Below are 12,577 nucleotides of genomic sequence, written 5' to 3'. Positions count from 1 at the left end.
ATTATGTTTTTTAGATGAACAACTAATGCCTAATGAAATATATTTGTAAGTAACATAATGTTATTGTGCCTGTGTTTTATTAATAGAACACTTGTTTAAATGACTCCACGCAAATATTCAAAGATAACACAGTGAAGTTGAACATCAAAAAGGCTTAGAATTGTCACTATCAGATTCAATAATTGGTCCCTTCCTGGACTTGGTAGGTATACAGTGCATTCCGCTTAATCGGGTTGCCTATTTGCGGGGACTTTTTACCCGATTAACCGACTTACCCGATAAGCCGAAATGCACGTCGCCATCTTGGATTTGGTCCGTAATGGTTGTTAGACTTGGGTCGATTTTGGATGAAAATATTTGCGTTATTATTGTTAATAAACGGTGTTTTTGTTTGTGTTTTTACTGATGTCAAATTGTCAGATTACTATTACTAATTGTATAAAAATGTGTGTATTAAAATAACAAAACCTTAATGATTTTCTTATTCGCGGCACAGTGCAATCGTAGCACCTCAAATCGGGGAGTCATACATCCCTGTTTCATCCATGTGTTCCTAATTTGACATACGATCTAAGGACTCGCCGACAATTACAGCTAAAATCATTTATGTTTATCATTGACACATTTCTATGTTCGCTTTGAAGTTTAAAATATTCCATATTATTTCCAATTACCAAAGCACAGAGATCGGAGAAACCGAGTTTATTTAAGTTAGGTCGTTTCCTGTGGTATAAATTTATATGAACTTGACACTGGCAGTCACTGATAAAACAACACGAAATCCAATGTAATGTCTTTTATTAACCAGTTCTAATCCTTACCTGAATAGGAATTATGAGCTAACGTCGGGCGTCTGTCCTTTTACTGCTCGCTACTGATTTTTAACTCACCTGTGTACCGGTGTCGTCACATTTCCCCGTGGCGAACCCCTCACTTTGGATTCGCCACATACAGTAAGCGGTGATATCAATCGATCTGTAGCAATATCAGACCCAGGTCAAAACCTATTGTTTTGGTTTCTGCTTCGTAGATTTTACATCCCAGACGTAAAAGTTTAATTGTCTAGTCGCTTAATTATGCTTTTAAAACCCCATTACGTTTTGCCTGCTGCTGACTCTAAAAATAACATTTAATTTTACCCACAATTCTTAGTCGACTTCCTGTTGGGGGGAAAAACCACACGAGGCAGAATCAACAACAACACAGTTCTGAACATGACAAAACCCTGACATAACATTACCGTTTAAGGTAATATTTAACCGTTTTTTGACATTTTAACCATCAAAATTACACTATTTGTTGATAAATGTCTAAAAATACGAGATGACTTTCGTGAAAATCGGAGCATTTCTATTTTTTGTCCCGATTGTTCTATTAGAATAACCGAAAAATATGACGTTTCCAACCCAATTTAACGATTTTTTTTAACATGATTTAAGAGAAAATGGTTTTGGTTTTTGAAATTTTACCCAATTAAACGAAATACCCGATTAAGTGGAATGCACTGTATATATATATATATATCAAAAATTAAAGAAAACCAACACAAACATTATCGCTAGCGCTTTCAGGCCTCTAGGCATATATATATGCTATCAGAGTTTAAAGTGATGCTAAAAGTTCTCCCCGAGATTTATTCATTGAAGATAACATGCATTTCAACAAATATTTCAGAATCCAGGCTGGAGTGCCAAGGAATGTGTATTTCATGTTGGTGTGTTTACATGAAATCTTTTTAGGTTTATCAGTTTACTGACAAGAGACAAGTGCTCCAAAATGGAACTTCAAAATTTTATGTTTGGGAGTCATTTGCAATTAGGTAAGTGGAATTATTAGAAAGTGTTTTGTTCTGTTGGCAACAAAATCAGTACAAAGTGACACCGTCCAACCAAAACTGCAGTATATATACCAGGGAAAAGGAAGCCCGAAGCCCGAATGAGCGATAGTAAAAGTAGTCTGTGGTCAAAGGTTAGCTAAATCAGAATTGTTGGGGTCAAAATTACCAATCAGAGGCTATGAAAGTGGTTATACTGCAGTGTGCAACCACTTTCAAAGCCTCGGATTGGTAATTTCTAAACAAAAACAATTACACTGTTACAAATTTCATCACTTACCATATCATTTGTGAAACAAGCATAGTTATCAGAGAAAATGTCTTTAATGAACTAGTTTCGACAAGCTGTCCGAGTTTATTACCCCATCAACAGTCAGGGAATTTTTTGAGTCGGGGTTTGCTTGTTGTAGTTGGTGGCTACCTCATTGAACAACATATAGGAGACCTGTTGCATGCTATACAAAGCAACTGAGGGTAAGTGTTTCACTCACGGACACAATCATGACAACACAATCTAAAAACACCTGAGAAATGCAGACCACCCTGGGAAGGGACAGATCCAGACACCTCAGATCTTTACCTCAGCTGAGGTAAAAACAAGGGATATGCACATTTCTTCAGAGTACTTGCCTTGGTTAGTAGAACAGAAAAGTAGAATTTCTATTTTGTCCAGCCAAGTACACTAACATTTAGCATTTATACAGAAACTGGTTGTCTCTGGTGTCAGACAGATTTTAACAATCATGCTTAGATTGTATCATCCTCATGTTTTATCATCTTTTAAATGACATACAAATAACATTTGGAAATAAAGTGAAGATACAGAGAATGTGACATCAAATGATTAAGTTATAGAACACTTTTGGGAATGTGTTGAGTATGTGAAAGATTACCTCATTAACAAATTCGTCTAACTCTGACAGACTTCGGATGTAGAACCGTGGAGTCCCACCTTCTTTATCCACTACCTTCTTTGCTTTGTCGTAAGCACGGCCTAGGTCCTCAAACCCTGAATACAAACAAAATCTGTCAATTCTTGTCTGTAAATTTTGATTCTTTGTAACTATGGCGTATGGTGCTGACATAATCCACTATTTCTATCATATTCTCTTTTTTTTTTCACTTATAACAAAATCTCATTAGTTAAACAACGGAAAACTAGCACTTGGGTTTACCGTATTTATTTTCATATAAGCTCCCTAAGTCTTAGCACCATAAATGGAACAGTTAGCATTAAGATTATTACTTGTGAACACTTTAAAATACTATTTTCAAAATTAATGAATCGGCAAAAATGAAGAGGTGGTTTTATTTGCTAGCAGAGGCTTCATTTGGGGGATGAATAAGGTATATCATCATTACTTGCAGCTAGGTTTTTCTTAAATACTGATTTTCGAATCATACCGACGATACTCACCTGACAATACTTTGGACATATCCTTGATCTTTTTGTGGTTACCTATTAACTTAATGATCTTTCGCAGTTCTTCATACCTACAAAATAATTTTCAATGATGCACTTATATTTAAACAAAACACATATATTTCACACACATTACATATTACTAATCATCCAGTGAATATCAAGAATCTGTCGTTTTTGAGTTTTAGTAATTTCATGTGTCCATCACAGGAAGTTAGTTGTTTTTCATGTTTAGTTTGGAGAATACAAGAGCTGTTGGAGAACAGCATAGCTCGTCTCGCAAATGTTTGTCAATAAATAATTAAAATATATTAATTGGAATGGTTTCGCAAATTGCATTAATAACATTTACCGTATTTATTCTAATAAACGCCCCGGGGGCGTGAAATTTTTCCAAGGGGGGGGGGCTTTTAATGGAGATCAAAATTTCAGAGTCTGTAAGTTGTGAGATCTGTTGTATGTATCCATTTCACACCATGAAACATATAGTGATACTGTGTATATAGTTACTGAAACTTTGTTTTGTGGTTTGTGTTAGTTTTATGTTGGATATCCTTTAAATAATTACCTCTGGACACACATGGATGGATATATAACTGTGCCACGGTAAGTTCTTTTTCTCGAATTGAGGTATTTTTCTATCCAAAAAAAGGGGGGGGGGGGCGTTTATTAGGGTGGGGGCGTTTATTAGAATAAATACGGTATATTGTTTACTTGATCAGATTATAATTATGTTTTGTGAATTCATGCAATTTTCAAAACCATAACAATTTATATATATATAAATTATTTATTGACAAACATTCGAGAGACAAGCTATGCTGTTGTAGATTAAATGAATATATGGAGTACAAATGTTATTGCTTTTGGACATATTTCTTAATTTTTTTGATAAAATATTATCCTAATGAGAGTTGCCTCCCTTGAAAAATATGGACCGGTATAAATTGTCTAATGTACATGTGAGCATTTTCACATTGTTTTTTTTTCAGTTTCACTCCAAGAAGGGATAGTGTAACTCCATAGGGACTCTTTTACCAAATATCAGCACCCTAGTACAATCATAAGTGATTTGTTAATAGCTTTCAACACTTGCACAACAAATTTCTAAAAAACTGTTTTTTCCCCAAAAAAATCTTTCAATTAAACTCCGGCAAGGGATAGTTTAACCCCAACAGGGAACCTAATAACATATATTACTATGCCTTTCAACACTCGCAACATAAAGTTACAGAAAGTCCAAAGATTTAAAAACAAAAAACAAACAAGAGATCCCTTGGCGCCCACCATTGAATGATCTTTATAGATTCCATGTCAGATTGATATTCTTTCTATTGTTCCCTTCCTTTTACTAATCTGTATAATTGAGAAACATTTTCAAACAAGGGGAACCTATATATGAAATTTGAAAGTTAGCGATAATGACTTGTCTGTTGGCCATGTTGTTTTCAGATTGGTCCCAAAATGCAATACGAGGGACCAAGGGGAACCTACATATGAAATTTGAGAAAGATCCCTTCAGTATATCTTCTGTAAAATAGTGAAAACAAACATCAATTGTCAAAATCCAAGATGGCTGCCTTTCGGCCATGTTGTTTTATGACTGGTTCCAAAATGCAATATGCATAGCTAAGGACCAAGGGGAACCTACATATTAAATTTTAGAAAGATCCCTTCCGTACTTTCTGAGAAATAGCGATAACAAACTTCAATTGTCAAAATACAAGATGGCTGCCTGTCGGCAATGTTGTTTTCCAAATGGTCTCAAAATACAATATGCATAACTAGGCACAAGGGGAACCTACATATGAAATTTGAGAAAGATCCCTTCAGTACTTTCTGAGAAATAGCGATAACAAGAATTATTTACGGACGGACAGAGGGATGACAGACCACAGACGCAGGGCGATTTGAATAGCCCACCATGTGATGATGGTGGGCTAAAAAACACAGATTTAAAAAGAAAAAAAAACATTTTTTTAGTTTTACTCCAGGAAGGGATTGTCTAACTCCATAGGGGCTCTATTGCCAAATATCAGAACCCTAGTACAATTATAAAGTGATGTATTAAAACCTTTTGACACTTGCACCAAAATCTTTACGCAGAAATATTCTAAGTCCAAAAATTTGAAAAATCTGTTGTTTTTTTTAATTCTTTAAGTTTAACTCCGGCAGGGGATAGTTTAAATCTAGAGGGACTCAATTGCCAAATATCAGCACCCTAGTACAATTATAAAGTGATGTATTCATACCTTTCAACATTTGCACCAAAAACGCAAAAATGTTCAAAGTCCAAAAGCTTTCAAAAATCTGTTTTTTCCCCAAAAAATCTTTTAGTTGAACTCCGACAAAGGATAGTTTTACCCCCACAGGGATCATATTACCATAAATTACTATGCCTTTCAACACTTGCACCAAAAACATAACATAAAAAAAAAACCATCGCCGACACCTGAGTGACAACATTAGCTCTCCCTCTTCTTCGAGGAGAAAGCTAAAAAGTAAGTATTTAGATGCATGTTTGTTTACATGATCAGTTATTACGAGAATATTTTGCTAATATGTTCAAATGAAAGAATTATTAGACAAGTTCACATATACTCAATATGTAATTATAAACAATGGCCATGCGTGTAGTTTATGTGTAGTGTACGTTGTTGTAGCCTCAAGTTGTTCTCGGCTCCATGACAAAATTAAATCTTGCAATAAAAGTGGCGGGTTATCTTTATACATTGATGTTGAAAGGATTCTCCTGGTTATAAGCGTCCAGTTCAATGGTCATTTTAATGTTAGGAGGAAGTGAATGAGCATCTTGAATTGTCATTTATACATTTGTGCAACTAAAATTGTAGGTTATTTGAAAGTATGAGGCTTTAATATACCTTTTGTCTTTAGCACTGCGTACAACTCGAGTCTGTTCCTCTTCATCGTCACTCAACTGGAAACCACTGGAACCAACAAAACCAATCATTTGTTCATAAAATATGGCTTTCTATTTTGATATATTTTTGTTCACTTCAAAAATAACAGCACATCATCCACTTATATCTATGTCTCCTTCATCTCTCCATCACTGAAGATTGTGAAAATATCTATCTTAAATAGGGACATTTTTAATTATCTTGTATTCAAATCAATTTCAACCTACTGTACTCTATTCTCAACTCTTCAGTGTAGAATAAAATCTTAACTAAGTTACATTTAAAATCAACACTTACGCAGGCCGCATAGGCCTTTCTTTCTGCGGTGCGAATGTTGGCTCATCACTATCACTGGAACTGTCAGACTCGGAGTCCGATCCTCGGAAGAAACGTCCCGCCATGATTATCTAGATTTCTGTGAATTCAATACATATTTTTTACGATTAAACTGCAGCAAAACAAGTTCTTTTCATTTTAGTCCAGGACGCATAAATACCTGGCACTGGCAGGATAACAAAAACTAGAATATTAAAACATACATATTAATTATCATACCACAAGATAATCATCAGCTAGTTCACATACCCACGTCAATATAGCAAAGGCGTAATCCGACCACAGGGACATGCCTTTTCTTTTGTGATTGAACCCGATTCTAAGTAATGCTGAATAAACGCATATATACAGTATATATAGTTTAATTATTCACCGATAGCATTGCAACTTATAACCAACATATTGTAATCCGACCACAGGGACATGCCTTTTCTTTTGTGATTGAACCCGATTCTAAGTAATGCTGAATAAACGCATATATACAGTATATATAGTTTAATTATTCACCGATAGCATTGCAACTTATAACCAACATATTGTAATCCGACCACAGGGACATGCCTTTTCTTTTGTGATTGAACCCGATTCTAAGTAATGCTGAATAAACGCATATATACAGTATATATAGTTTAATTATTCACCGATAGCATTGCAACTTATAACCAACATATTGCAGCAGACCCCCCCCCCCCCCCATTTTCTTGTGGACACCGGCTCATGTATTGTATATCGCTTAAACGAGCATATTGGACACACTTACCTGTAGTTATATGTATGTGTTAATATTTATCTTTAACTGATCCAATATTATTTTCAAAAAGCAGTTCATGAAGATGAAAATAGACAGCTGCTATAAATTTATGTCCGATTTGGTCGTGAGAAATGGCGCATGCCGTAACCACATGGATTGTGTACTACGTCATCAAATCTTGCGTTGTTTGTTCTAAACACGAAACGGAAGAAACAAGAATAAAATAATCCGGATTGTGTATATTTATTTATCTATTAATTATATTTACTGTATTCAACAGAATTCATGTAAGCATATATATATATATATGGACTATCATTTGGAAAATCGTGCCAAGCCCCTGTGACCAGATGCAGACGCCTGTGGTTCTATGAAGATTTCATAAACAGAATAAACACGGTTAAAATACAAATAGCATGCAGAACAATTCCATATAAAAATGCTTAGTTATTTTATAAGTTAAATTAGGGCATTGGCTTATTAATGATAATAATAATTAAGTAGTTCATATATGTTTAACATTTGATAAAGAAATCTTAAATTTGAGAATGTGAAATAGCCAATACATTTATCTTTGTATGTCTAGCTGTTGCGGGGAAAACAGGCATTTACTGATATTAATAACTCAGTTATTTATAATAATAATCCATTTATTTATATCAACTATCTATTATCAACATTAATACATGCCTCTTTTTCCCCACAACGGCTTGTTTATTGCCATACGTTTGACGATTCGTTGTAAATGCACTTCCCAATAAAATATAAGTTAAATTGAGGTCTGATGAACAATGTAGATACATAATGACATTTATACCCAAATTACTGATGAAATGGCACCTTAATTCATCTCGAACTTCTGTTTTACTAATCAGACTTACTGTAGAATACAAACAAATTAAACTCAAACACAGGTTTGGGCCAGAAATAACCAATATTTAATGATTATGTAATGTTATGTAACAATATACATAATATGAAGCTGTGGACAACATAGTCCACAAATTATGAAATATTGGTCTTCAAAATAAAAGCCCAAACCTGTCTAAATAGTAGTAGGTAGGATCAAGGTAGTAAGCATCATGCATAAAAAAACAAAAAGTGAAACAAATAGTACATTGAACGATTAAAATGTCACTGGTTACATCCTAATACATCCTCACGATATTGAATTGTAGGTCTGCATTGTCCATATAGAGACACTACACAATTTCACAAAAGTGATGGTCAGCCTGGTACATGTAACACTTTTACTGTCCAGACCACACAGGATTGAAATAATGCACAAGTTAACATGTGGGATGTCCATAACACATATTGTCCAAGTCTTTAAAATTTCCAGTGGCAAAAGATGTACAGTTTATATACCACTGCCTATAATGTTACACACAAACAAAGATGCAGCCTATCTCTTAGTAGAACCTACATTATTTAACACTGCCTTCCCCAAGGTACAGGCCACTTTGAGACGTAATGACAAGGAGGGGTCCAAATATCGTTTATAGGCATCACTACGCCAATCTCTCTGAGATTGAATGAGGTCAGCAGGTAAGCCGCATTCTAAAGCAAAAGATGCCCCGCCCCTGCGAAAGCTATGGCCCGAATATCTACCTGCATTAAACCCACAATCTTGGAGGATATCCCGTAGCTGAGAAAGGAATTTTAGGATTCATATGTTAGGGGGATGACAGTACCCTGAGACTCATAAACAAAGGCTGGACCTTGTGGATTAGCATGCCGTGTTAAGGCAAATGCCAATGTCAAGGCCTGGGTGGGACAGAAAGGTGAACCACGGATATATGGAAGGGGGATGAGTAGACATCGTTCCTTGAACTGAATGGTTTTAGACCAGTTAATAGATAGAACAGTACCCTGGTTGGAAAGACGAACATCACTTCGACGTAAGTGTTTACCAGGTTCAAAATCTGCCCTTTCTGAAATAAACAAATTGGACTTACGAAAAAAGGAGAAAAAGGCCACTAGGCAAGCTGCCCGAAAGGTGATATGTTTAGATGAGGTCAGACAAATTTTTGAGAAAATTTTCTCCAGGATATCAAATGTGATGGGAAGTTTTGGGGTGCAGGTATCACCCATCGTTCTACGTGCTCCTTTCAAGATAGTGCTGATATAAAAGGAGTTGAGGGGATTGAGGTAATCCAATTCTTGGTGCAAAACTTTTACAACCGATAGATACTGCCCTAATGAGGAGAACGAGAGACGCTCTGACAAATATTCAATATATCGTCCCAGGTTAACCGGCGATAAGGGCACTAAAGGTTTCTCTACCAGCCTACAAAACCTACTGTATGAAGACAGGTATGTACTGTAAGTCTTCTGAGTAGACTTCGCGAAATTGTTCGCCCGCAGTACACCTACAGTAGTGTCAAGGTTCTTGATTAAGGTGGATGTTGACGAAGGACCCTGGGCACCTGTTCAGAAATATAGAAAAAGGAAGGGGCTGACATATGATCAAGAAAATAAAAGTATGGTATTGGTTTACCAAAGCTACCAAAAAATTGCTGAAAATGTGCAACCTCATGCAGCCGAGACACTGTGTCTGCCATGATATTGTTAACACCTTTAATGTGCCGAGCAACTATATGGAAGTTGAACAGAACAGACAACCAGAACATCTGCCGTATGAGCCCCATGAGTATTGGGTTTTTGGAAGTCCCCTTGTTTAAACTGGCTACTGTAGTGGAGTTATCACTAAAAACATATACCTTCATGTTGGCCCAATAGGGAGCCCAACGATAAGCTGCCACAACTACTGAAAGTAGCTCTTTTTCATTAATATGCCAATGCATGGCTTGAGGAATATCTTGAGGCCAGGCTGTGTAGAACCAGTCCTCCCCCCAGTGTCCCCCACCCCCAACAGAACATGCATCTGTATACAGGGCAGTGAAGGGGATGTCATTGAGTATCAATGACCTTCCATTGAACAGTGATAGGCCTGATTCCCACCATTCAATATCTTGCAACATTGGGCCCAATAACTTGATTTTGTGGCCCGGCTTTTTAAGGGCTGCCATAGAGTTAATCAAACGGCGGAGAAATACTCGCCCGCCTCGGATAACAGTGGCAGCCCATGACAGTTGTCCAACAATGGACTGGAGCTGTCGCTTAGTAGCACGTTTGCGATTACGGAAATAACAAATATCAGATCTAAGAGCTTCCAGCTTTTCTAAAGGTAATTGTAACATCATGCTGACTGAGTCAATCTCTACACCCAGAAATGTCATAACCTGAGCTGGACCATGTACCTTAGACCAATTAATAAGAAATCCTAGCTTTCTCAACAGGCTTATAAGATATGCTAGCATAGTGGAGCATTCCTCCTGAGTATCTGCACAAATGAAGAAGTCATCTAAGTAAACTACCAGATTATGGTGTCCGGCACAAGACATAATCCTACGAATGGCTTGTGTAATTCTATGAAAAATACCTGGACTTGCCTTTGCACCAAAGGGTAGCTTGGAATCATAGAAATAATTAGGTTCCCCATTAAAAACCCATTGGAGCCCTGTAACCATTTGACTATGTTCACTGATAGCTACAGATCTATAGGCTGACTTAAGGTCAACCTTGGCCATAAAACAAGCTGGGGTGAGTAGTTCAACTGCATCATCTATAGACTGAAACTTTTGTTTGTCCAGCTGTGTACAATAGTCATTAACTGCCTGTCCTGTTGGCCGACTACAGTCATGGATGAGCCTGACACTCCCAGATGTTTTAGGGATAACCCCTATAGGGCTAATGATTAGGGGTTTAGTGGAAGTAGGGATATAATTACCATTATCTATCTCTGTCTGAACTTGTTTTGAGGCCAACTTGTAAAGCGGGCTGTGGATAGATGCAGAGGGATGATTGGGAGCTTCACAAGGAATGAGTTTGGATCAATAATATCAAAACTATTATTAATACCATTTAGAATAAAGGATCTGTCGGAATCATTTGAGGGGAGAAGCTCATCCCAGGCCTCGTAGGACAGACCATGGGTGGGGCAGTGTAATGGCTATTTATCAGATTTATGGGAATGGGCAGGATTTTACTGACACCCAGTGACCAAAAATGTGAGCATATCTACAATTTGTCCTGTCACACCCAGAAACAGTATTGTACTTCCTACAAATTCCCTGTTTCTCTGGTTTTTGCCCCTTTTGCTTATTGATGTAAGTTTGGGGAACAGATCTAGATTGTTTAGGCCTTAGATATACTGTTTGGAAAACAGTTTCGAAACTGGTCTTCAGCCTGCAGCCTTCGATATTCTCTATCGAAAAACCAGACTGATGACTGCTCATAGCAGATCAAGAGCTGATAAATACGAGTAGTGTAGGATAAGTAGTCAAACATCCTTTCCCTAGAAAGGGCTTGATTTTGCACTAACTTGTATAAGATGGCCAAGTTTGCCACTGACCACTGTGGAACCGAGATGGATTCTAATTTGGGCTTCGATGGACCTGCTTTAAAAACTAACTGGTCCCCTTCCCTGCCCTCTGCTGACCCCAGTACCTCCTCCGATATTTGGGCACCCCTTACATTAACAAAGTCAACAATGTCTAGATAGGCTGCACCATTACCTGTGGTAGCTGCTGCGCGAAGACATATTTGAGGGTCTCTCCACGATGCCGATTCCAGAGGACAATTGTTTCCAGTAACTCTATTTTGGTCCTGGCTCATCTGCCCCAGTAGATTAGACACACTGTCCAAATAGCTGTTCACTGGCCCATGCTCACTTGGTGGTGTGCCTGTGAGTCCCCTATCTCCTGATGCTGGCTGGTTTGTTGTGGTCGGCTCAGCTGATGTCTCACCTGTCGACAGGTGACATGCGAATGGCCCGGTGGGTTCCCCCTCCACTGAAGAATAGTGATTATATCCCATATTGGGGGCTTCCTTGGAAGCCTGGGCTTGGATTCCTCCAGGTCTGGCAACTTGTGAGAAGGGGAATGTCTTAGCCACAGCTTTAAGCAAAAGCTTCTGCTGGCCAATTGGAATATTGGAGTTTGACAGATCATTGGCCTCCAATAGGGCCAAGGCCTCCATGCACTGGAACCCTAGATCCAGCAGTAGGTTCGCTGTTCTTTCAGACAGATGTCGGACTGCTGCCCATTTTTTTTTACTTTCTCTGCCTCCAGTTCTTCTTTGCTGACGGCCTCATCAATACTGCAGTCCTCGTTCGAGTGTGACATTGTGAGATGCAGGTTAGGAAGTGTTTTCTGCCGTCAGGACAGTCAATATCCGGTCAGAGCTGGCATCTGGACCTTACACTCACATAGTGTTTTTGAGACTGTAACTGGGCAGGTCAGAGCACA

The 12,577-nt window shown here is 37.6% G+C and overlaps 1 protein-coding gene across 3 annotated transcripts in view; it reads right to left on the bottom strand.

Annotated features, from left to right (window-relative positions):
• The window catches only part of LOC117332954 (eukaryotic translation initiation factor 3 subunit C-like), a 40,891-nt gene extending 33,437 nt beyond the window's left edge, over nucleotides 1–7,454 (bottom strand). For all 3 annotated transcript variants that reach the window (XM_033892041.1, XM_033892043.1, XM_033892042.1), the window contains exons 1-5: nucleotides 7,275–7,454; nucleotides 6,476–6,593; nucleotides 6,140–6,205; nucleotides 3,252–3,328; nucleotides 2,728–2,843 (exon numbers count right to left, since the gene is read on the bottom strand). In XM_033892041.1, coding sequence (XP_033747932.1) covers nucleotides 2,728–2,843; nucleotides 3,252–3,328; nucleotides 6,140–6,205; nucleotides 6,476–6,579 — 363 coding nt within the window. In that variant the 5' untranslated portion in view covers nucleotides 6,580–6,593; nucleotides 7,275–7,454. The remainder of the gene's footprint in view (nucleotides 1–2,727; nucleotides 2,844–3,251; nucleotides 3,329–6,139; nucleotides 6,206–6,475; nucleotides 6,594–7,274) is intronic.
• Between the last annotated feature and the right edge of the window lie 5,123 nt (nucleotides 7,455–12,577).

This window comes from Pecten maximus, chromosome 8 (assembly GCF_902652985.1).
Source record: "Pecten maximus chromosome 8, xPecMax1.1, whole genome shotgun sequence".
Taxonomy (NCBI): domain Eukaryota; kingdom Metazoa; phylum Mollusca; class Bivalvia; order Pectinida; family Pectinidae; genus Pecten; species Pecten maximus.
The sequence above is the reverse complement of the archived record's forward strand: the minus strand, read 5'-3'. Positions and strand labels throughout refer to the sequence as shown.